The sequence below is a fragment of the Parasteatoda tepidariorum genome, chromosome 6, assembly GCF_982258835.1.
Source record: "Parasteatoda tepidariorum strain Cologne lab strain chromosome 6, Ptep-v5.0, whole genome shotgun sequence".
Lineage (NCBI taxonomy): Eukaryota > Metazoa > Arthropoda > Arachnida > Araneae > Theridiidae > Parasteatoda > Parasteatoda tepidariorum.
The window spans coordinates 96,318,815-96,345,946 of record NC_141760.1 but is presented as its reverse complement, the minus strand read 5'-3'; the positions used below and the strand labels follow the sequence as shown (position 1 = coordinate 96,345,946).

Sequence of the window (27,132 nt, the reverse complement as noted above, 5' to 3'; positions counted from 1 at the left end):
GATGGAAGTCGCATAAAAAGTATAACTTCAAAAAAAACTTTCCTAATTTTATATTTTATCGTATTTGGTAAATTAGGAAAAAAGTCTGTTTGAATGACTTGAAAATTCTAGCAATGTTCTATGTAGTGTTTGTAAATTTTTAAACAATGCTATGAATGATGAGGGACTTCCCACAAATTTTTTTTTCTACTCAATAAGATTTATTAAAAATGACACCGGCATCATAAAGGACTATCCCCTATTATAGTATACTTCATTTCGAATTTTTCTTTTCTTAAATCATCCTAACTCGTTGTTCGAACAATCATTACTGGATATTATTTTCCGATATAAAATTTTGTTTAATGATAACAAAAATGATAGTATTGTGAGAATCTGTGATTTGTGGAATGAATTTTATAGGTAAATGGACATAGTGTTATTGTTTGTGTGATTCAATAGCAACAATAAAGATTATTTTCATCAAAAATTTAAAAATGGATGCAATATTCTTCCATAAATAAGTTTTTATTTATGTGTAATACAAATTTATTTTACAATAAGAAAAATATTAGAACACAATATAAACAAAAACGCTTTCTCAGGAAACCTATTTGTCTTTAAAGCTATTTTAAATAATGATTCCCATCACCTGTGATGAATTACATTATTAATGTAAATTTATATCATAATGAATATATTATAATGGAATCATACTAATATTAAAAGGAATTATTAACATAATTTTACAATACAAATTTACAATTATTTACAGTTTACAATTTAACAGTTACAAATTCACAATTATTTAACTAGTTACAAATTTACAATTATTTAACTAGTTACAAATTTACAATTATTTAACTAAATATCACATTTTTCAGCTTTTATTGTCATGCATTGGATGTGCACATTTTCACAACTTAATTCATCAGTATTTGATGCTTTGATGTAAGAGACACATAAAAATTATATTAAGGTAAATAATTTAAGAAAATAAAGAGTGTAAAAAGTAAGCTTTTCCAAAAAGAAAAGCATAACAAAAATTACATTATAATTTAAAACTTTCAAGCTTATCTTTACTAAACTTACTAATCCTTCTTTATATATATAAAAAAAAATTATTTTTAGAATTTCCCTTTTGTATCTGCAGTAAACAAATTTCATCTAGTTCAAGAATTTCAAAACCTTTTGGTGAACTTTATAAATTTCTTGCAGTTTGGATAGAACTGTAGCTGTAAAATCAGTTGTTAGAGTAAAATTATCTGTAAACAATAGTGGGTATCAACAATTTGTGAAAACAATAATGGGAATCTGAATTAGCCATCTTTTAGCCAAAAATTATTAATAATGACTTCATTTATTTTGGAGTTTGCTTCCCAACTTCAAAAAATTTTAACTTTATAGCTACAGAAAGTAAAATGTCATGAAATATGAGATGTATTTCCTTTGATTATGAAAAGACATACTTGAATCAAGTATGTCTTTTCATATAAAATGCTTTTGATAAAAAAAAATAAGGATATATAGTTAGCTTTAATAAAAATTTTATATTTTTACCAACGTAAAAAACGAATAATCTTTTATACCAGCTAAAACAATTCTGGTGTAACCTCGACATATAAGAAATTTTAATAACAATATAGGACTCTCTAAAACAATTATTATATATTTAACAAACAATTAAATATTTTGTAGCAATACTTCTTCATCAACTTCCCACATTGTAACTATTTAGAGAGTAAATATTGAACAATCCTCAGTTTTTAAGTAAAATAAATCTACACTTTTTTTTAAATAACTAATCTTCTTTCTTTAGTAAGGAAATCGTAGATTGGGTATTCTTGAAACAAACAACTAAGAGTGAAGTTACTCCAATAATTATTTCAAGCAAGAGAAAAACAGTGGACCATCCGTACTGTTCAGCTAGGTAACAAATTGGAAGGCCAGACATTGTAGAACCAACTAAGAACGATTAAAAAATGGATATTAATAAACTATGTAAATAAAACATTTGTTAATTCATTAAGACAAAAACATTGGATTGAAAGTTGACAAAAAATTTTCTCAATTAAGAATGTTCTTCTTCGATAAATATAAATAAAACAGCAGCTCGGTAAGAATAAATTCGAAGTCATTTTAAATTCTAGCAGAGATGAAATAAAGAAGATTTTACTGTTAATAACTTTTGTTTTAGTGATCAGATTTTCATGTAATCTTAACAGTCTTAACCCATTTTAAGCAAATGGGACACGTATTTTTCCTTTTTTTTTACGCTCCTATTTTGAGGATCAAGAATTCGAATCCGTTAGAAAAAAGGTACGTTTATTCAGAGATAGTATGTTATTGTGTCTGATCGCCTGCACTCATTAATTAGCATATTTGAGTCTAGTTCTCGAGTCATTAAGATCGCGTCTCAATTCATAAAAATCCAATCATTAGATCTAAAATAAATTAGGGATGCTAATTTTTTTTTGTTCACTACTCACCTCTTTTATATTTTATTTATTTATTTTGAGTGATTGGAAGTTTAAAACCTTCCAATTTTGCTTTAAATTTAGAGATTAAACTGTGGTAGGATAGTAAACATACTTTTACTTAAATATTTCTTTGCAGCGATAAATATCACTTTGCCCTAGCTAAAAACATAATTAATCCAAATAGAAATTTAATATAATATGTGCTATAATTCTAAAATAATATTAAACACAGAGTATTGCATTAATTTCCAATATAAATTATTTTAATTCTTGAGAATGAATTCAACGTGAGGGGATAAATTGAGATTAGTTATCTAAATTAAAATGAATGAAAATAATTACTAAACTAGTTATGAGTTAGAGGACGAATTTGGAAAGTTAATCTATGAAATCTATTTTATTAAAATCTAGTTAAAACTTCACTTACTATTTCCACCTAAGGCTGCTATAGCGTAAGCACTTCCGCTCATATGTGAAGGAGCAGATTCGGAAGCTGCAATACCACATATTGCAATCATTCCATACAAAGAAGCTCCTGATGAAAATCCCAGACTCATAATCCATATCTGAATAGGAGTCGAAAATAATTAATGAAATGAAGTCTATGAAATTTCAAAATATCAAATTCAGATTTAATACATATTATTTAGTAAGTATTATTTTGAAAAATATTTTAAATACATGAATTTAAAATTTAACAGCTAATATATTAGTTAATAAACTATTAATTGTAATTTTTTTACCCTCGTTTATTCTCAGATGTGCAGGGCGAACAATGAAGTTAGTATATATCCTGCTCACTTCCGAATAGTAAATAGAAAAGCATTCTTAAAAAAGTAAATAGCAATATTAAAAGTAGTGTTTACACGTTTGTAATAGTCGTCAAGTCTTGAAAGATGAGGCCGCTCGCAGCGTCACCTGGTAGAAAAATAAAAAATTAGCTTTCGACCTCGAAAACCGTATAAGAGGGAGATTATAACGTTATAGAACATTATAGATTCAGTAGAGATAAACACTATGTGGACATAAATGCTGAGAATAAAATGCGTAATATTTAAAATCGTTCGTCTGGTCATTCTACAGAAAATCACGGAGCCGTAATCTTGCGGTTAAAGAATCGGACTACGATCTAGAGGGACAAGGGTTCGATTCTCGATTCCACTGGGACCCACCGAGTATATGCCATATAAGTGTTCGTAAAATCTGTAGAATCGAAAGTGCAGTGGTCGGTGAGTAGTACCATGGGTACAGGGATCTAGAGAGAATTTCCTTCCTCTTTACGTCTATGTCTAAATTGAGGAAATGTTTTTACGAATATCCATAGAGTTCTTAGCTGAAACATACTTTCACCATTTCGGTGCTCTCTTGTCAAACGGAAGGCGCACTTTTGAGACTTCGCAAGAGGCAAATGGCTGAAGACCTTGGCTAGCCCAAGTGTCATTAAAAATAGCAACATAGAAAATCACCAAATGTCTTTTGTTTATTCATATTAAATTCATTAAGCCTTATAAATACTCACTTATCTTTTTTACTAGCCCCATTTCTAAGACATTAATTAACCTTAACTCTTCAGTTTTCCACCAGATGTCTGTGTAAAGGTTCTCATTAACTAGCACATTGCTAGTTAATGGCTACTTTACTCTATCTAGACACTGTAGTATGGTATACTACATATTAAATAAAATCAATTGTTAATTTTAATTTAATTATCTAATTTCATTATCTAATCATTGTTAATTCTAATTTAATTATCTAATTTCATTATCTAATCATTGTTAATTCTAATTTAATTATCTAATCATCTTAATTTATGTAATCATCATCATTCATCTAATTTAATAATCATTTGTTAATTGTTATTTTGTTAATAATGTATTAAACGCTTAAATAATTGTAACTGTTAAATTTGTGATAAACTTTTAATTGTATGTTTTTTAATTTCTTCTTTTTACACTTGTAATTAATGTTATTTAGTTATCAGTATTCAATAATTCTTTGCAATATATTTCATGTAATATTTAAGTTTTAAGCCTCAATTTGTTTTGTAACCTTGGGAAAGTAATCTTTCTCTGCATGTATGTTCTTCCTTTAAAAGAAGATTCCTCCTTTTGTTACTTGCTGACAGCAAGATGTATGTCCAGTCAGCAAACCCCTATTGTTGGATGGAGAAGGAATGTCAGCAAGTCCTCTTTCCCACGTTTCGGCTTGCATCAATTGCAAAGCGCCCCTTTTGATCTTATGATGGCGCCAAGAATGTTCCAGAACATTCCACAAAATTCTTTACCAGGTGTATCACCACTTTAGACAACCCCGCTTCATGTTTGGCATGGAGCTTAACAATTAATTTCGCCAGTTGGCCAATATTTGCAGCTCTGTGATTTGCCCCTCTGATCCTTCTTCAGCCAACCGAATGGTTATTCGCAAAAGTTTAATTTTTTTGGCGAGAGTTTTCTCCCCTATCTTCATAACGAAGAAATAGTCAGTCGTTGCTTTGTTTTCAACAACGCTGTATGTTTTTCTCTGTATTCGGCTGAAGCCGATTTATTTTTTGTTGGCATGTTTGCTAACATGTCCAGTTTTTTTTTTATAATGCCTTCAATTGTGAAATAAAAGTTACTTTGCATCTTAGAATATGTATCTGGTGAGTAATTGTACAGTATAAGTTGTTTTCTCTTCCTTTTTTTTCAGCATGCTCCTTTGTTGCGCTTACCTGAATAATTGCACCCACTTCCACTGTTAACCACTTATACATTTTCGGCCTTTACATAATTAGTATCTAAATTTTATTTAATCTTAATTTGACTTAATGTTAGTCACCCCCCTTTTTGATTTAGCCACACCACATAATATTTGGTGCCGCGTTTGCAACAGTTGACATGCTGAAAACTCAATGATGCACCTCTTTTCATTCGATCATTGTACTTATGTTTATTTTATAATTATTTTAAATGTTTTTATTTGAGATGCATCATTGGTGAAAAGGAAATTTTTGAATAGTTTAGATTATGTCTCCATTTTTTTTATGTTTTAAGTGTGCACTTTTATGATGGTGTTTTTTATTTCATGTTTTTCATAAATTTATTTAGGGGTAGATAATTGAAATTTTTTTTATCTAAGCATTTTTTTAATTTTTGGTATTTGAATATTTTAATTATGCCAAGGACTAGGCAAGCAGACCCTCAGAGTGAGGTTATTCCAACTTCAAGAGAATATCACTTTAATATTGACCCATTTTATGGGGATCCCAGTACTTTAAACTGGTTTTTGTCCCAAGTAAGGGAACTTAAGGCACTTAACAAATGGAATAATCAGGCAGCCCTTATTTTCCTTAAGTCCAAATTAAAGGGTTCTGCACTTACCTTTTTTGCAACTTCTCCTAGTTGCCTAAGCCTCAATTCTTTTGAGGAAGCAGTAAAAATCCTTCAAAATTTCTTTTGTGCAACAAAAAATGAAGCCTCAGCTATTGCTGAATTTAATGATCTAAACATGTTTCATAATGAAACGATAAGAAATTTTGCCCATAGACTTGAGTCAGCAGCCCATCAGGCATATGCTTTTATTAATGATGCAGCTGCATTAAACAAAATTAAGTCAATTCAATTCTTAAATGCTATATCTCCTAGCATAAAGACTCAACTAGCCTTTGAGGATCCTTCAGATTTCATGGCAATTGTAAATAAGGCAGAAATAATATCTTCCTGCTCTGCACCACATACTAATGCTGCAGTTAATGTTCTAAATAAAACCCAAAATATGGACCAATGCTCTGAAATCGAAATGCTTAAAGATCAAATTAAGCAATTGACTACTATTGTTCAAGAGGCAGTAAATTTATGTCCTCTATGCAAATCTCCTGACCATTGTCTAAAAAATTGTCCTCAATTCACAACATCTAATGTGAGAACCCAAAATAACAATGCTAGACAACGAGTTGTATGTCATTTTTGTGGGAGAAATGGTCATATTATGGCTCGATGTTACCAATACTTGAACTTGCAGGGTTCTGGGCAAAATCCTAACAGAAGTAGTGGTTCAAGTAATAACCGAAGACCACAAAATCAAGGTCGTCCCAATTTAAACTAGTGTCGGGACCACATTGTAGGCAAACTGTGGTCCCTTTTCAAACTAAACGAACCCCTGTTTCTGATCAGTCTGATCAACCTTCTGAGTATTTAAATCACACTATGGGTGATGGTAAAACAAAAATATCTGAATTCTTAAATCCAATGTCTAATGAGACAACCTTGTTTAATTTTTTTAGTGAAAACAAATGTAATTTACCACTTATTGATATAATGTTTGGTGATAAAAAGTTCACATTTTTAATTGATTCTGGTGCTTCTATTTCATTAATGCCTAAAGATATTTTTGACCAAATTAAATTAGTAACTAAAGTTAAATATTTATCTAGAAACGTAAAAATTTCTACATTAAACTCTGAACTTAATTTTTTATCGTGTGCTCAAATTTCTTTTAAAATCAGTAATAGTCAGTTTAAGCATCATTTTTTTGTATCTAAATTTAATACTTCTCATTTTCAAGGTATCATTGGATATGATATAATATCCAAATATAACATAATTATAGATTCTAAGAATAATGAATTGATTTTTGACTCTTTTAAATTACCTTTTGCTTTACCTTTGTCTGAACAGAAAAATGTTCAAAATATAATATCACATGTTCATTTAACTAATAAGGTTGTTATTGATCCTAATGAAAGTGTTTTCATCAATGTCTCTACTGATAATGACAAATTTTTAAATAATGACATTTTGTTTACTCCCCTTATTAATCATAATGATTTATTGATGCATCCAAGTGTTCATAATTTAACCCAAAATTCATTTCATGTATTAATATATAACAAAAGTGCATCACCAATTCATTTAAATAAGTCTTGCAAAATTGGATCAATTTCTAGTGATTTTGATGTTAAAAATAATCTTGATAACCAAAATGTCAATAATGAGTATGTAAATTTGATTCAAGCTTCACCTGAAATGCTTGAAAGACGAAAATTAGAGTTGTCTATTAATGATTTTTACCTTGATAATTTAAATGAATCTCAAAAACATGTTATTGCTGATATTTTATTAAATAATTATGCTTGTTTTTCAAAATCTGTTGCCACACTTGGCTGTACCGATTTAGTTGAACCTAGTATTAAGTTAAAATCCAATAACCCTATTAAAACCTTACCTTATGATATACCACAAGCTTTACAGGATATTGTAAAAAATGAACTCACTGAGTTAATGAATGCTAATATTATTGAAAGAAATGTTTCTAGCTGGGCTTCGCCCATGGTTTTAGTAAAGAAAAAAGATACTGACTCCTCTAATCAAAACAAATATAGACTTGCTTTAGACTTTAGGTTACTTAATTCCATAATAGAAAATTCAACGTACCCTCTTCCCAAGATTTCGACTCTAATTAACAATATTTCTCAATTTCAATATTATTCAAAAGTAGATTTTAAAAGTGCTTATAATCAAATAATGGTACCTGATGAACTTCAGGAGGTGTTAACATTTACTACACCTTTTGGTACATATTCTAACAAACGACTACCTTTTGGTCTCAAAACTAGTGCCAGTACCTTTCAAGCTTTCGTTGACAAAATTATTGATGAGTTAAAAGCACATGGTATTGAGCATATTTATGCCTACCAAGATGATTTTATCATCTGTGCCAATGAATTTGATGACATGATGGGTAAAGTTAAAGCTGTGTTAAACATTTTAAGTAAATATAATGTAACTCTTACTCCCTCTAAATGTAGATTTTTTGAACAAGAAATAGATTATTTAGGTTTTCGTATTGCCAAAAACATAATTTCACCTGTTGAATTTAATATTGCTAAAATCACTAATTTTGCTGCTCCAAAAACAGTAAAACAAGTTAAACGATTTCTAGGTTTATGCGGATTTTATCGCTCATTGATACCCAACTTTGCAGAATTAACTGGTGTTTTAACTGATCTTACGAAGAAGAATATTTCATTTAAATGGACCCAACAGCATCAAGATGCATTTAAATCCTTACAGGATATTTTTTTTAACAAGCCGTTTGTCAAATTACCTGACTTTTCTAAGAAATTCTTTTTAAACACTGATGCAAGTAAAATGGCAGTTTCTGCTGTGTTATTACAAGAATATGAGGATGGTTTTCATCCAGTAGGTTATTTTAGCAAATCATTAAATAAGGGTGAGAAAAATTATCCTGCTATAAAGTTGGAGTTGCTCGCCATTGTTAAGGGTATAACAGCATTCAAGTACTATTTATACAACAAATCATTCACAGTTCTATCTGATTCGAAACCCCTTAAATACTACAAAAAATCTACTTCACCTGCTGACATTATAACGCGTTGGCTTCTTTTATTAAGTGAGTACACTTTTGATTTTAAATATGTACCCGGTTCTTGTAATGTTCTAGCTGACTATTTTAGTCGATGCCAAAATCCTGATTTAAGAGAAGACTGTAATTTTAATGATTTTGATAATACTGAATCCCTAATTGTACCTTTTTCTGATCCTAAAAATAATGAGTTAGTGTGTGTTACTCAAACTGACCCTAAGTTTGAAATATCTAATGAAACCTTTAAGGACAATCAAACCAAAGATCAAGAACTTAATGATATCATTACTAAATTAAAGGATAATAACTTAAACACTAAATTTATTGATAAATATTTTATATCCCCTGATACTAAGCTACTCATGTTTCATAAAGAATATAATAAGAATGATTATGCTGATTTAATAGTTGTGCCCAAGTCTCTCAGACCTAAGGTTTTGGAAATTACTCATGTATCTCATACAGGTGTCAAGAAAACTTTTGAGTTATTGTCGAAAAGATTTTATTGGAAAGGCTACTATGCTGACACGTTAAACTATGTGTTATCTTGTGATGCATGTATTCGCATCAAGCATTATTCTGTCAAACCAGCCCCCTTAAAAAATGTGTACATACCTACTCGCCCTGGGGATTTTATTAGTATTGATATTGTTGGACCTATTAAAGATACTGGGCATGTGTTAACTGTTATTGATCACTTCAGTAAGTTTACTGTATTATATCATTTAAGGAACTTAACTGCTAATACTATGGTCCAACATTTGTTAAATTATATGTCATTGTTTGGTAGAGTTACCATGATTTTAAGTGATCTTGGAACTCAATTTAATTGTGAAGTGTTTCATACTATAAATTCTGAACTAGGTATTAAGGTAATACATACCACTTCAGGGCACCCTCAACTGAACTCAGTTTCAGAAAGAATAAACACTTCCTTAAAATCCTCATTGATTGCCTTGCGAGAACAAGGAATTTCTATTCAATCTGCCCTCTTAATTCACCAACAAATCTATAATAGTGCTATTCATCCTGCCACAGGATATAGCCCTAACATGCTTCATTTTGGTCGTGAAATGAGTATTTTCTTTGACACATACCAAAATTCTAACAATAAACTTATAAGTTTAGACCAAGCTTCTTATGTTTCTCAGGTTTTAAATGATCTAAATAATTATTATAGTAATGCTTATACTTCTTTAAGGCAGAATCAGACTGATCAAAACAGTAAGTTTGAAAGGAAAGCTAAACTTCGTAAATTCGAAGTAAATGATATTGTATATTTGAAATCCAAAGATTCTTTTAATCCCAAATTCAATGGTCCATACACCATCATTACAAAACATAATGATGTTAATTTTAGTATCCAATTTTTATCTAATCCTAATGCTCCTGTGTTTAAAATTCATGCAAACCGTCTAAGGTTAGCCCCGCATAGAAAAACATCTCTGTGTGCTACCAGTAATAAATTACCTCAACAAAATACTAGATATTTTCTTCGTTCACATGTTTAATTCAAATAACTGTTTGTGTGATTTTGCTAATGTTTTGCTTGCAAACCCCCATAAAATTTTGGGATGTCTCTGCTACGCTGGCGTACATGTGACATCTTATCAGGCCTGACAAGATTTTTTTTGGGAATGTTGTGATCGAAACGTTTGTTTCAGAATCATTAATTAATTAATCACTTTCTTGTTTAATTTTTTATCAAGTCAGGGCAATACTTTTTACCTATTTTCTTAGTTTGTTTTCACTCAACTATTCATGTAAACATTTTGTAACTTAAGTGACTTTAATTATTACTTTGGATTTTTTCTAATACAATTAGGTTTTCCTTGTTTATTTTGGAATGTGGTACTATACAAATAACCTTTAATGCAATTTTAATACTGCATTTAATTTTAAGTAATGGGTTTATCCCAATCTTCTATGTGTCATTTTTATATGCATTTTCATGCAACCTTTTTTGGAGACATGTTCTAAACCTTGTTGGTCTAACACAAAGTCTAAATTTTTTAGTGTACATTATTCTCATTTTTTGTTTATACTTACTTGTCTATAAGTATTGTTTTTATGCATATATCTTTGTTTGAGCTAATATAAATTGTTTTCAATATTTGTATGAACATATGAGTCAGAACTTACTACAACAACACAAACTGTACTGCTCGGCTCTGTCTTCTGGTGCTACCTTGAACTGTCTTCATCCCTGATGTCTGTACCCCTCATCTGGACTTTTGCTAGTTGTCGTTGCCAGACTTTATCTGAAAGTGGTCAGTGTATCTGCTACCTTGTACTGTCTTCATCCCTGATGTTGCTATCCCTCATCTGGACTTTTGCCAGACTTTATCTGAAAGTGGTCAGTGTATCTGCTACCTCGAACTGTCTTCGTCCCTGATGTCTATATCCCGTATCTGGAGATGTCTGATGTGTGTATTGTCTACTATCGGCTCCTGAGGCATGATCCTGCCGTCTTATACTGAGGTAATCTTGGCCTCTTATTTAATGACAATGTTTCTTCGTTCACATAGTCTCATATCGTGCTCCTACTGGGTTCATTGAACTCTGTGTTTTCGTCAAATTAGTGGCAACTCAATGTCGGTGTTTCATAGTTCACCGTGCATCATATATGGTTGACTTCTGGATTCACTGAACTGTGGTATTTCGTCAAATTAATAGCAGCTAAATGGTTGGATGTGTTGTTTGAGATCAAGGTGCACAGCTACAGGAGCAGTACATATTTTTATCTGTCTTACTTGATTAGTTCTTCTTGACATGGACTCCCTCCCAAATTGTGACTTTTCACGAATTTCATTCTCAAGCACTAATACTTTTGCTTTTCAGATGAATTTTGTAAACCTTTTTCCTTTTTTGTGTATATATATATTTTTTTTAGACTTTGTGTTGCCATTATTCATTGAAAACAACTTAACATCTCGCCAAGTTTTTTTTTTTTTCAGTGTAGTGTATTTGTGTGTTGTCAATTAAGTATTTATTCAAGTTTTTTTTGTTAATTTTTGTTGGATGCAAATTTTTACCTTTTTCCCAGCTTCTGATTTTTGTCTTCCCATTATTGCATTGGATATATTAATTGTTTTGGCATTTGTTTATTTTCAGATCCTGCTGTCCTGAATTTAGTTTTTGTACAAAAAGGCTTCACCTTTTTTTCTGTATCTGGGGGGAATATATGTAGTATGGTATACTACATATTAAATAAAATCAATTGTTAATTTTAATTTAATTATCTAATTTCATTATCTAATCATTGTTAATTCTAATTTAATTATCTAATTTCATTATCTAATCATTGTTAATTCTAATTTAATTATCTAATCATCTTAATTTATGTAATCATCATCATTCATCTAATTTAATAATCATTTGTTAATTGTTATTTTGTTAATAATGTATTAAACGCTTAAATAATTGTAACTGTTAAATTTGTGATAAACTTTTAATTGTATGTTTTTTAATTTCTTCTTTTTACACTTGTAATTAATGTTATTTAGTTATCAGTATTCAATAATTCTTTGCAATATATTTCATGTAATATTTAAGTTTTAAGCCTCAATTTGTTTTGTAACCTTGGGAAAGTAATCTTTCTCTGCATGTATGTTCTTCCTTTAAAAGAAGATTCCTCCTTTTGTTACTTGCTGACAGCAAGATGTATGTCCAGTCAGCAAACCCCTATTGTTGGATGGAGAAGGAATGTCAGCAAGTCCTCTTTCCCACGTTTCGGCTTGCATCAATTGCAAAGCGCCCCTTTTGATCTTATGATGGCGCCAAGAATGTTCCAGAACATTCCACAAAATTCTTTACCAGGTGTATCACCACTTTAGACAACCCCGCTTCATGTTTGGCATGGAGCTTAACAATTAATTTCGCCAGTTGGCCAATATTTGCAGCTCTGTGATTTGCCCCTCTGATCCTTCTTCAGCCAACCGAATGGTTATTCGCAAAAGTTTAATTTTTTTGGCGAGAGTTTTCTCCCCTATCTTCATAACGAAGAAATAGTCAGTCGTTGCTTTGTTTTCAACAACGCTGTATGTTTTTCTCTGTATTCGGCTGAAGCCGATTTATTTTTTGTTGGCATGTTTGCTAACATGTCCAGTTTTTTTTTTATAATGCCTTCAATTGTGAAATAAAAGTTACTTTGCATCTTAGAATATGTATCTGGTGAGTAATTGTACAGTATAAGTTGTTTTCTCTTCCTTTTTTTTCAGCATGCTCCTTTGTTGCGCTTACCTGAATAATTGCACCCACTTCCACTGTTAACCACTTATACATTTTCGGCCTTTACATAATTAGTATCTAAATTTTATTTAATCTTAATTTGACTTAATGTTAGTCACCCCCCTTTTTGATTTAGCCACACCACAGACACCACTTTTATAATTACGGCTGAAGTCGTTCAAAATATAAAAGGGTGGGTACGGAATTTTGTGGGAACTTTGCATGCATATTGAAATTAAACAAGCTTTTTATTTAATGGAAATTATTTTTATTTTAGGGATAAACTACGAAAAGTAAAAAAGATTTTTCAGTATCATAGTAATGAACGCAAATTTGTTAATAGACACAATTCCGATATGCTTGATAGTATAAATACTACTTCATTTGATTAAAAAATTATAAAAGTAAAAAAAGTAGGCAAGTTTCGAGGGCACAAAAATTAGCCCCCATTCTCAAAATTTGTCTATCGTGATTGCGGAAGTCAAAACAATTTGATACTTAAAGGATCCTTAAGGGCCAATTCCGATATAACCAGTATCATTCATTTAACATGCATGAATAAGCAAGAAATAATTCTATTATAGCTACAGTGCAACCATTCTAAAAATTAAACCATTCAAATATTACCGCTAATAGAAATGAAATTGTTTTTGTATTTTTGGTAAATATTATTAAGTAAGAAAATATTATTAAGGAGTAAATTCTTTTCATAATTAAATATAAAGATTTTGGTTTGCATAAATTATAAAAAAAACTCATTTCAACTGAATTTGAAAAGAAGCATGCTTTGTTCGAATTATTATTTTCCACTTTCACAGTTGCTTATAAAATTACTGAAACTGGCACTCCATGCAACTATATGCTGGCCATTTAAATTCAAGCAATGCAGGCATTACATTGGCTTGAAATTAATATTGAATAACAAATACTGCTGATGGGAAACAACATTGCTAAATGGTGCTGTTGACCTGATTTCAACATTTTGGAACATGAACTGAAAAGACTCACCAAAGAAGTGTCTTCATCCAGAGTTGTTCGAAACATATGCACAGAGAAAATACATCCCACTAAAAATGCTACAGCTACTGTCATACGCACTTGATAGGCAGGTGTTTTATTATCCTTTAAATAAACGAAAAAAATTTCAGTCATGCGTTATAAATATTGTTATTTCTCTTAACATGAGACACAAAACACATATTAACGCAGCGGACTGTAATTTTATTTGCACATTGAATTCACACACTTGCCTCTTTCGAGGTTGGTAATACACACACTAGTTCTCGTTTTTTTTACACAGAGGGCGTTGCTCGCATACAAAACTGAACATACCGCCCCACATTGCACTGGTTCAACCAGTCAATCATTGTTATATTCAATAATATAAATCACTAAATACAATTAACATTGTAATATAAAAGACATTGAAATATAAAACTAAAGCTAATTTTTCATTTACACAATTACTCTATGGGAAGAATACAAATGTCACGAACATTTCTTTGAAGTAGTTTGCCATTAGGTAAACTTAACTTCACTACTCTTATTTTTCTATCATGGCCAGGCATCACCTCAACAATCCGTCCTACTAACCATTGTGTAGATGGTAAATTCTCCTCCTTTATCAAACACAGGGTTCCTATTTCTACATTATTCTTTTCAAATTTCCATTTATTACGTTCCTGTAAATTATTAAGGTAGTCTCTTTTCCACAACTTCCATATTCTCTGACTATACTTATTAATCTTTTGCCAGTTAGAAAGCCTATTCTCAGTTATATCTATTAGTTGGGGTTCAGCGAGTGAGGTGATGGGCCTACCTATCAAGAAATGACCAGGTGATAGAGTTTCAAATTCATCAAACTCCGGTGAAAGTGGAGTGAGAGGTCTGGAGTTCAAAACACCTTCGATTTCAGTCAAAATTGTTAAGAATTCTTCCAAAGTTAAATTTTGATTGCCGATTACTCTTTTTAGGTGGAACTTAAACGACTTCACACCAGCCTCCCAAATTCCCCCAAAGTTTGGTGACCTTGGTGGGATAAATTTCCAATCAATCCCTTCATTAGTAAAATAACTGGCTAACGTCTCATCTGGGCAATTTATCATTTTCCTTAACTTTTTAATCTCAATGTTAGCACCGATAAATGTTTTTGCATTATCGGTCATGATTTTTGAACACTTGCCCCGTCTCCCAAAAAAACGTTTTAGACTGGCAATGAACGATTGAGACGTTAAATCAGTTACAAAATCTAAGTGTATTGCCTTGGTACACAAGCAAATATAAACAGCAACATAAACCTTATTTGTGACCCCTTTTCTCTGGTTTTTGAACTTAATAGAAAATGGGCCACAAAAATCAATTCCCGTGATGTTAAATGGATAATTAGGTCTTGTACGCTCCTTTGGTAGATCAGCCATTATTTGATTACTCATAACAGGTTTGTTTTTAAAACATGTGATACAACTATGTACAATTTTCCTACAATTATTTCTACCGTTAAGAGGCCAGAACTTTTGTCGAACTTGATATAATAATGCTTGTGGTCCCAAGTGCAAATATTTTAAATGACAATATCTCAAAATCATGGTGGTTAAAGAATTCTTACCCGGTAAAATGATGGGGAACTTAGAATTAACAGGCAAGTCAGACAGAGATAATCTACCACCAACTCTCATCAGCTTATTTTCATCTAGAAAAACACACAAGGAAGACAACTTACTGTTCCTCGGAATAGGCTTACCCTTTTCCAAGCTTTTGATTTCCTCTGGGAACTCACTTCGTTGTAAACATTTTATCAACCAAATTTCAGCTGCATTTACTTCACTTACTAACAAGGGACCAATTTTTCTTGCATCTGGATTTTTACAATTGTAAATGAATCTGAAAAGAAAACTCACAACACGTAAAATAGTTATATAGTTATTGCTTAAATCAAGTAAATCATTTATAAAATTATTAGTATGGATATTAAGCACAGATGGAAAGTCCTCAAAGTCTCCAGTGGTATAGTTTCTCAGTTCTGAATAGTACTCATTGTGTTTCTCACTACAATTTATAGTTCGATTTGGATAGTCATTTTCGGCAAGAAACATCGGACCATGAAACCATAAGTTGTTATGCGGAAGTTTATCAGGATCAACACCTCGTGAAACTAAGTCTGCAGGATTTTCATCAGTTGGTACATGTCTCCATCGCTGATTAGGAAATAGTTCTTGTATTGTGGCCACTCTGTTTTGAACAAAGGTTTTTAAATCTATGGGTTCTTTTTGAAGCCACGCTAGAACTATCATAGAGTCTGTCCAAAGGTATATTTCAACAGTTTCTAACTTTAACGCAGCAACAACTCGTTTCACAAGTTTTGACAGAAGAACAGCAGCACATAACTCAAGTCTTGGGATAGTCAGACTTTTTATAGGCGCAACTCTTGATTTGCTCGTTATCAAACTAACCAAAGTCTCATTCACTGAATTTTTAGATTTACAGTAGACTGCTGCACCATAACATTGCTGAGATGCATCAGCGAAGCCATGGATTTCTACACTTTTTGGAATGGTGATGAAGATGCGTCTTGGAATCTCTATATTGTTGATGCTCTCTAAAGACACTAGAAATTGATGCCACTCTCGATATTCTTCATCTGGTAAAGAGTCATTCCAGTCCATTTTGATTCTCCACAAACGCTGAAGGAAAATCTTTGCCTTTGCTATTACCGGTGCCATTAGACCAATCGGGTCGAAGAGCTTGGCAATAGTGGACAAAACGTCACGTTTTGTGTAAGAATTCTCCAAGCATACCTTTACTCTAAATAGAAAACAATCTAAAATTGGTTTCCAGGATACACCTAAAGTTTTTGTCTCTATTAACGTTGCAAAATTATAATCACATTCAGAATCTGGTGCTAGTTTCACGTGATTGGCGCAGAGCTTGTGTAGTGTCATGTCAGCACTTTGCAAAATCCCTTTTAATTGTTGCTTGAGCTCAATTGCCTCCTCTAATGTGTCTGCACCGCACAAACAGTCATCCATGTAAAAATTATTTTGCAGGACGGGAGCAGCCATGGGGAAATTGGTTTGTTCGTCAACTGAAATCTGTTTAAGCGTTCTTTGCGCTAAGTAAGGTGCGCTTACCGTGCCGTAAGTAACGGTAGATAGTTCGTATATTTTTGGCGGTTCATCTTCATTTTCACACCACACGATTCTCTGAAGATTACACTGATTTGGATTGATTAAAATAGTTCTATACATCATTTTGATGTCCGCTGTAAAGGCATATGCATATGTGCGGAACCTTAGCATTTGAGTATATAAGTCCTCCTGAATCACTCCTCCGTTATACTGAATATCATTAAGGGATATTCCCTTATCAGTTACTGAAGAACAATTAAATACAACACGAAGTTTTGTCGTGGACTTTTCTGGACGATAGATTCCATGATGTGTAGCATAATATGTTACCTCTGGTTCAATTTCTCTAGTAACCTCTCTCATGTGTCCCAGTTTCTCATATTCTTTTAAGAAATCACGATATAAATTTAAATAAATTTCATCTTTAGCTAAGCGATTCCACAGCGATCTGAGACGTTTGAGGGCTATATCTTTTGAGTTTCCTAAACATGAGGGATCTTCTTTTAGGGGCATTGAAACCACGTATTTCCCTTCCCTAGTTCTAAAATGAGTATCCTCAAAGTGTTTCTCGCAAATTAAATTTTCTTTACTCTTTGTTATTGTTTCCTCGACATTTTCTATTTGCCAGAATTTTTCTAGTGTTTTATTTAAGTCCTCATCACGAATCAAACCGCAGTGAACCTTTGGTTCATTTATTGAATCTAAATTTCCGGTCACTATATACCCAAATACGCTATTGACCAAAAGCAATTGCGAATTTTTAATTTTAATTCTTTCCGACTTTATCAACTCGTAAAATATATTTGCACCCAATAATAAATCTATTTTTCCCGGAATATTAAAAGTGTCATCTGCTAATTCCACGAAATTTGAAAAATCGACATTTATATTTAAAGTTTTATTCGGAATAAATTCTGTGATTTTTTTAACTATGAGCATATCTAATTCTCTTTCAAAAGATTTGTTTTTATTTGAAATCGCCACTTTAACACACCCATTTACCATCATAGAAGTATCGTTTAAACAAGAAATCAATGTATTTATTTTTTCACTCTTAAGTTGCAATTTATTAGCACATTCATTTGAAATTAGACAGGTTTCACTACCAGAATCCAGTAACGCTCTACACATCTGCCATTCCGAATATTTATCCTTTACGAGGATTAATGCCGTACTTAATAAGCATTTGTTTTTAAAACATGCGGTCGCCACTATTTGAGTAGTGTCTTCTCTCGGAACGAATGATTCAGCACTTACATTAAACGCGGTTGTTTGTGATTTATTTTGATCATTAATTGGCGCCATATTGGGAGTGGAGGAATTGTTTTTAATTTCCCTCGGATAATGTAAAAGTTTGTGATGAGCCTTTTTACATAGAAAGCAGTTTCTCATTCTGCATATATTAACTTCACATCTGGGGGAAAAACACTTAAAACATAATCTATTATTTTTTACAAACTCTACTCTATCGTGCACAGACATTCTTTTGAATTGGGGGCAAAATTGCAAAGCATGAGACTCATTGTTTTTACATAATACACAGTTATCATTTTTTATTTCAGATAAAAATACATTTGTTGCTCCTCTCTGTACACTCGAACTATTAACTCTATTTTGTTTATTAAATTCGTAACGCTTAGTATTTCCACTGAAAGATTTCGAAAATGTTTCATTTTTGCTTTTGCCTTTCGAAGATAAATAAATATCACACTCACGCCCCAATTCATGCGGTTTAAAATACATTTCTCCCTGTTTTACACTAATATGAGTCATCAATTCTCTATCGAGAGTACTCATTATTTTATCCGATACTATTAACTCACAGACGGATTTAAAATCATTTACATTACGTAATTGACAATAATATTCAAACGTCGCACTTAGCCTTGACGCAAATTGTACATAATTCTCTGAACTTATTTTTTGTGCTCTTTGGAATTTATTAAAGCATTCTTGTGGTGTAGGGGAAAATTCTTTTAGCACTAAATCTTTGAGTTTATCGTAATTAGTTAACTCTTCTTCGGAAATGTGAACCATTAAATTGTTAGCTCTCTCACCTAAAATATTTAAAAGAATTTCACATTTAAATTGCTCGGGAACTTCTTTTGTTTTGAATGCTTTTTCCAACGACTGAAAAAATAAATTATAAGATTCAACTCGTGAGGGTACAGGTATAGTTAAGGTTTTTACCGATTTTAATAAAGTTTCGATATTAATATTATTCAGATGCTCAGAAACACTTTCTTTTGCGATTACGGAATTATGCGGTAACTCTTTTTGAACATTAGCTAGCGCTAATTGTTTTTCTAATTGCGCTAATTTAATTCGCTCAAGTTCTAATTTAGATTCACTATCGGCTAATTTAATTCGCTCAAATTCTAATTTAGATTCACTATCGGACTTTTTATTTTTTACTTCCTCTATAGCATAATCCAGTGCGCATTTAAATAGCTCTTGATCTGTTTTATACACTTCGCTGTTTTCAATTAAAATTTTTAAATCGGCAATTTTTGCACCCTCCGGTACATTTAAGTTTAATTCTTCTGCGACGAGTCTTAATTCGTCTTTTTTTAATTTAGTCAAAGACATGTTTATAGTTAAATTCACTTAAATATAAATTTAACTTTCACCTACCTTCTCAGATCGCTGTTAGACGCACTTAAGTTTCGGTTTAGATTCTCGATCGTACACGTACACTTTTCACTGAATCTTTTGCACTAATTTCAGCTTAATTTTCACAAAATTCTCTCGTCCATAGATCGCTTACCCACTCAGGCTCGGGTAAGGACCATGTTATTTCTCTTAACATGAGACACAAAACACATATTAACGCAGCGGACTGTAATTTTATTTGCACATTGAATTCACACACTTGCCTCTTTCGAGGTTGGTAATACACACACTAGTTCTCGTTTTTTTTACACAGAGGGCGTTGCTCGCATACAAAACTGAACAAATATGTTTCCAAATTAGCTAGGCAGAAATTAACTCCTCTACTTAATTTCTTAATTAAATGTTCCTAAAAGTTTTAATACTATTGAAGTTATTTCCTTTTTGGAAACATCATGAACACGTACGCCAACTCCATATAAGGATCGCCTAAAATGAAATGTGATGTTTGATGAACAAGAGCCAGATGTTCATAATTTCTAAAAAGCTTTATTAATAAACAAAAATTTTTCAACAACCTAACAAAATAATACTTGTTTTAAGGAAAATACTTCGAAATTGAAAGCCTTTTGAAATTGGACAAGATTTTTAAAATGCTTTGAAGAGCTAACTATCTTGCTCTTCTATTCGATAATAAGTTTATTTTTTTGCTTATTTAATTTATCTTATTTTAATAGAAGTATTTTAGTAATGTTCACATGTGCTCAGGGAAAAAAATTTTCTTTTGTTACTGTTCAATATTCTCCTAAAATTCCTTTAAAAAAAACATATACCTTTCTATTCATTCATTCTTTTCCAAGAAATATAAACAAAACTTGAAATACTTTATAATACCATCTTAAATCAAAAGGATTTAAAGTAATTTTGTTTTGTAATTTTATTTTGTTATCTTGTTTACTTGAGATAAATAAAAAATCTGAGCGGGAATTCTTTGAAATTAAATCCAACTATGTTTACAAACTTTGAATTAACCTCCGATGTATTAAAAAAATAGAAGAAAATAGAAGACTAGATTGAAAGATATTCAATCTAGAGGAAGCCAAAAAAAAAAAAAAAAAAAAAAAAAAATTCTTTTTTCAAATGTAAACGGATCCAGCAGTAATTTTTGTTTTATTTATTTTTTTATTTTAATTTAGAGTAACATGAGTGAAACTAAGGATGATAAAAATTATTTTGCAAAATTGTTACTACTTTTTTTTTCTTAAATCTTCCATTATTCTACTCTAGTTCTATCTGTTTATGTAATAACTTGATGTTCTCTTTATTTATTCATTTTTTTTTTTTTTATTATTCTATATATTCGTGTTAAAGAATTTCAAAAAAGCATGATTTTCATTCCCAAATCTAAATTTCGTTGACAGTGTATATTTTTTCTAAAATTATATAAATTTAATTGTTTTATCTAAAAAAGAAAAAAAATTTATATTGCTTGAGAATTGTATGATGCTCACATGCAAAAAGATTTTTTAGAAAAAAATACGAATAAACTAAAAAACAAAAAACGAACAGATAGTGAAAAATTTTAATGAATATTTCCCTTATTATACTGTTCTGCTGTGAACTGATCGTTAAGACACTGCTCCCAGCAGATCACCGAAGTCAAGCATCACTGTCTGCAGTCAGTGCGCGGGTGGGTAACCACTTTGATCAGCCTGTGATAGTACTGAGGGTGCACGGTATCGATCCTCTTTAAACTGTAAAATACTCTACTTCGCGCAGGTCATCGGGTTACTAAAGCGGTGATGCCATCCTCTCTGCAGATGATCAAAATCGCGATGGCATGTCTACGGATCATCCTCACGGATGTTTTCCAGGCCGTCGTCAACACCCCATTGTGCAGATGTTGTGCGGCGCAAATAATTTGCTACTACAACCCCTCAATATACTTCCCCCCTCCCCCTCCACTTTCTGGTTGTACTCCACATCTTGTTCAACATGAAGAAAAGGTTGCTTGAATCATATTCTTGTTACCCTACTCAGAATGATAGAATTTTTTCTTTTTGTGTCATGACAATGGTAATATAAGTATGATATTGCATTCTAAACCAAGAAGGAAAACTGTTTTAATAAAAAATTTAAATACAGAAAAATACTTTTTATGGAATTCACCTTCTTTAAGTCAATATGGGATTCCAAATTAAGTAAATTATGTTTGTTTGTTTTTTATCCCTTTCCTTTTTCCTATTTTTTATTATCTTTTATTTTTGTCTCCCACTTAGTTTTTAACATCTTTTTTATACTGTTACATTGAGTGCATTATAATGTCTGAGTTTATTTGGAAGGAAATACTTTACATTAATTCGTTCTTAAGTAGAATGATAATTGTATAGCTTTAAATAACAAACATAGATGGCAGCATTAAACTTTTTAACGAAAATTGAAAATAAGTTAGATTTGAATAATAGACCACCACATAGTCATACACTTATTTATATTTTCCTTATACATTTACTATAAAAATCAATTTAGAATTTAGAAATTCGCTATAACACTTAATAATATCCTTTCTTTTTTCTTTCTAATTTTAATAATTCATTTTAATAACCATATATTAATCAATCATTGAATTTTCTAAATTGCATGAGATGTTAATTTTATTGATAATCAATACAATATCAATAAATTCAATGCATCGATGCAATACAGCCTTTTTCTTTCAGTGCTGTTTAATTATTTTTATTTATCAGCCTACTTTAGATCAAAATTTATAAATACGCTTTCAAAAAATTTATTAATTTAAAATTTTGTTATATTTAAATAGTTTTACTAAATAAGCATAGATGGCAGCACGTAATATTTAAAATTTAGTTGCCAAGGTTAGAAGATTCCATATGTAAATCTCAAGTATTTCTGATATAAAATATAAAATAATTCAGCCACAAAGTTGGAACAAATCAGACAAATTTGTGTAAAGTTGTTGTTTAACTTCAGCCATCTATTTACTTCTTAATTTTAAAAATAAAAGTAATAAAAACTTAGGAAAGCTTCTTTATCTCAAAGACAAACTATTAATTTCTTTGTAACATTAATACGAAATTCAAATTCTTTCAAAATATTTCAATTAAGAATTTTAGTTTTAAAAATCTGTATATCTTCGAATATTTTACTAAGCCATCTTTATCTTGCCACATTTACTGTACAGCCTCAAAAAAATCCAAAGTTTAAATCTATTACTTTATTTATTTATTTTATTTATTTATTTTACTCTTTAATTTATTTTATTTATTTTTTTATTTTTAAAGCTGTAATTATCAATTTAGAAAAGCAATCTTCTATTACTCTAAAAAATTGAATCATTCGAAACATTTTAACAAATTTCCGTTAACTATTTCTAGGTATTTTGGTAGATCGAATTAATTTATTTAATTTTGTAATATTTTCTCGCTAGAGTAAGAAATAAATTAAATAAACTTATATTGGGATAGATAAACGCTGTTTTAAAGAAACAAATAATACTTAACAAGTGACAACTAATTAAAAAAATATTTAAATTGTATGAACATTCATCAAATATACAGTTTTCTTCCTGTTTTTATTAAATTATTCGATGCAATAATTTTAAAATTCCAAATATTTAGTTTTTTCAAAATACCAAAATGACGTTTTTTGGAATGTCACCAAGAACTGACGTAGGCAAAAATACAGAACATCGAAACTTGAAAATGCAAGTTAATAAACATACCATTAAAAAGAGCAAGCAACCACAAAATCTCAGCACGATTATAAAATGGCCTAAAAGTAAGAAAACTCACCGAATCTCGCCAAATTTACAACTATAAATTGCAGAATTTATCGCCCTACAAAACAGCGCCAAATCCACCTCGTATTGTATAGTATGATTAAAATTAAACTTACTTTATTTGCATTGCATCGCCTGACGAATATATCTGAGAGATAGCCAGCCAACAAACGTCCGATAAATCCGCCAACTTCTACTGTACTAGTAAAGGCACTACCTAAATTTGCATAAAAACATATAAATTGCATAAACTAAAGAAGCACGTTGAAAAAATTATTTTAGTTAAAATAATTATTTTGTTTAAAATAACTTTGGGTTATTTTACTACTTCCTTCACAGTCTTACGTTAATCAGTAAACAAAATATATGGAGAGAAATTAATATTCGGTTTATACGTTTTCCTTCTGGTTACATTCTGTTTATTGATTAACACATTTGGGTACTTGCAAAAGGCGCAGTGGTTATGCCTAACTATGTGATTGAAATGTTATTTAATTAGATGCCTGTAGGCGACGTCACCCATGTGTCAAACCTGATTATCTTCTGAATCGACAAATACTATGCTTTTTCTACGATGACGTCACTTGCAAGTATCCAATGGGATACCTGCATATGACGTAGTGAGGATATCTGGATCTTGATTGGTTGTTGAAGCGTGTCATTTATTTATCTTAACAACTGTTTGTTCCATTCTATTTCGAGAAAGCCGAGCCCGTCAAGCAGCAATTCTCTTAAATGATACATTCTACATTCTGACACAAGGATTCTTTCACAAAGATTTCAATTCTTTCACTATATATTTCCTTCTTAACACAAAGACAGGCAATAAGCCATTTTGAAAATAAACAGACTAATTATGCATCGAGGTTGCCAGGTACACAAAACAAAAATACATCACCGTTACAATAAAATAGAATACCGTTACAATACTTAGAAAGAATTATATATCAATAAATTCGATGTGTGATACGGCACTGTACTTAATTAACTTTAAGTTAATTAACATTCTAACTTATGTGGAGAAACTTAGCTCAACTTTAATACTCCATTTTACTCATAAACGATCAGCCGCTGCTGACGTCATAAGTCACATGTGTATATACATGGTCTTCTTCTTGAAGTGTGAAAGTATCCAATTACGGTTTTCAACTAATGTTGCATTGCGCAAAATTATTTATTAAGCTTTACTTTCTTTCTTAAACGAAAATAAAACGTGTTCTAAAGAGACAAATTGCTCAAATAGTTATTCAATCCGGAATGAATAAACAAAAGAAATTGAAAACGAAAGATGCATCTGTTAATAGAAATTTCATTTACTTCAAAATTAAATTGGAAAAAAAGTCATCACATTTCACAGACTCAAATCGAGATGCTCATTCCAAACAAAGACCAACAACGCATGAACGAAGAAAAAAACAAAACAAAAGGTTTTGAAAGAAAAAACACATGACAGCGAAAACGGAAAAAGAGAATGATTGGAAGAAAATAAAACAGGAATAGCCAAGAAGATGACACTGGTCAAAAATAATTCAGTACAAAATACATTTCAAAGCAGAATGAAAGGTTGGAGAGGCACTGAAGTCACATCAGCTTATCTTGATGCGTTGACAGTCTTGTTTCATTCATAAGTGTACCGAATCCCTTGTTATCATTTCTTAATAGTATGGGCTCCATACTCCCTATATTTCACATATTCTACCATGATTTACCCTTTTCGGACACCATCGTCTCATCGGCTACTGCGGTTTTTCTTGTTCTATTTTCCTCATTTTTTTTCGTTGGCTACTACCTTTTTTCAAACCACTTTTATAATTTCACATTCACGTATTACGTGTTGCTGCTTTCGAGGAATGAGCTCTTTGCTTTAAATGCTCATTTGGCAGTTTTTTTTTTCTTTTTTTTTTTCTTTAATATACCACTTTGAATCATAACTATGTGAAAATGAATCTATATTCATTAGAAAATGAATCTATATACTATAATTTTACTTAAATGCAGCTAATTTAAAAAAAGAAATTTTAAGAATAATAATAATGATCTTAAATGTAAAGATTTTACCTTGAGCAAGAGATAGGCCACGTTCTTGCTTCATATACAACTGTCCCCAATCTACTAAAGTACTCTTGGTGCAAAATACAATCATAAAAGTTATGGTAACTAGCCATAAGAAAGGATCTTTCAATAAAGTTTTCATTGATACTGAAGCATTTGAGCCTAAAATGAAACAGTAATAATTAAAGTTAAACCTTTATATCCCTTTATACAAAAATCACATTATTATACAGTGCAAGATAATAAATATAATCGATATGCAAGTCTTGACATAGAAAATAAAATAAAAGTACAAACAGAATTTCTATCATTAAAAAAACCTTTTAAAATAAAGGAAAAACAATTGCAATAAAAAACTGGAAAAAATAACGTGTAAATAGTGTACCATTCTATTAATCGATCAATCTTACGTATAAGTCACGTAAGAATATTTCATTTATTAGACCAACTAAATTTCATATACTGTTGCAATTAAATAATTTTCATAACTAACAGCTAATTCTGCATTTTTCGAGCATTTTATACTATATATAGGACTTTTAGATTTGTAAAAAAATTTTAGATATACTATTACTTAGAACGTATTTCCTCCGTTTATTCAAAAATCTTATAGTTCCTTTCGTACGAAAATTTTAATTTTATCTGCAAAAATGTAGATGGTAAGTTAGGTATTTAATTGTGTCATTATTTTTAAGATAGTTTATTTATTACTGTTTTTCAATTTCTGGTCGTTTTATAAATAAACATGACACAGATAATTGCTTAAAAAATCCGTACAATTAATGCCTTATGTAATATTAGTTGCAGTGTTTTGAAAAAAAATAATGCTTTCTTACTTTGTTGTTTGGGAGGTTTTTCTGCAGTATTCGTTTCGTTTGCCTCACTATCAAAAGACGTCTTTATCAAAAACATGAGAACTATACTCAAAGCTACGGAATACGCACCTGAAAAAAAGAATACATGAAGCATAAATGAAGAATGAAACTAAAATAAAACAAAACTTAGAAAAAAATAGGATTGTTCTGTATAAATCTAATTTTATAAGAAGGGCACAACACATGAAAATTATGATTTCCTTTCGCGTCTCGGTAATAATTTTAGTTGAGAAAGCTAGCTTCACAGCAGTTTCGGTGTTCTTTACTCACTGTACCCATATGCACTCTCTTCATAATTAACAATTTGTTATCAAAATAAAATGCCACTAGCCTATTTATGATTAATTTTAAATAAATTGTTAATATGTTCGTAAACTGTCAATTCGTTGGCAGTTCGAAGATCTATAAACGGATAATTAATATTGCTAACCTGCGTTTAAAATTCAACACAAATAGAATGCTTTAAGGTTACATTCTATTGTAATTATTACTTAATTTTTATTAATAAACGCTTGCATAACTTCGCATGAAAAAATCCCTGCAATATATTTTGTAACCATATCCGTAGACTTGTAACTTCAGACCAAGCCCAAAAGACAAAGTAACTCCTGGATCAAGCA

General features: G+C 30.7%; 1 protein-coding gene across 1 annotated transcript in view; it reads right to left on the bottom strand.

Annotated features, from left to right (window-relative positions):
- Positions 1–488: 488 nt before the first annotated feature.
- The window catches only part of LOC107453393 (glucose-6-phosphate exchanger SLC37A4), a 38,287-nt gene continuing 11,643 nt past the window's right edge, over positions 489–27,132 (bottom strand). Inside the window, exons 4-9 of the mRNA XM_016070214.5 lie at positions 26,474–26,581; positions 25,644–25,799; positions 23,702–23,802; positions 14,061–14,174; positions 2,887–3,025; positions 489–1,944 (exon numbers count right to left, since the gene is read on the bottom strand). Coding sequence (XP_015925700.3) covers positions 1,781–1,944; positions 2,887–3,025; positions 14,061–14,174; positions 23,702–23,802; positions 25,644–25,799; positions 26,474–26,581 — 782 coding nt within the window. The 3' untranslated portion in view covers positions 489–1,780. The remainder of the gene's footprint in view (positions 1,945–2,886; positions 3,026–14,060; positions 14,175–23,701; positions 23,803–25,643; positions 25,800–26,473; positions 26,582–27,132) is intronic.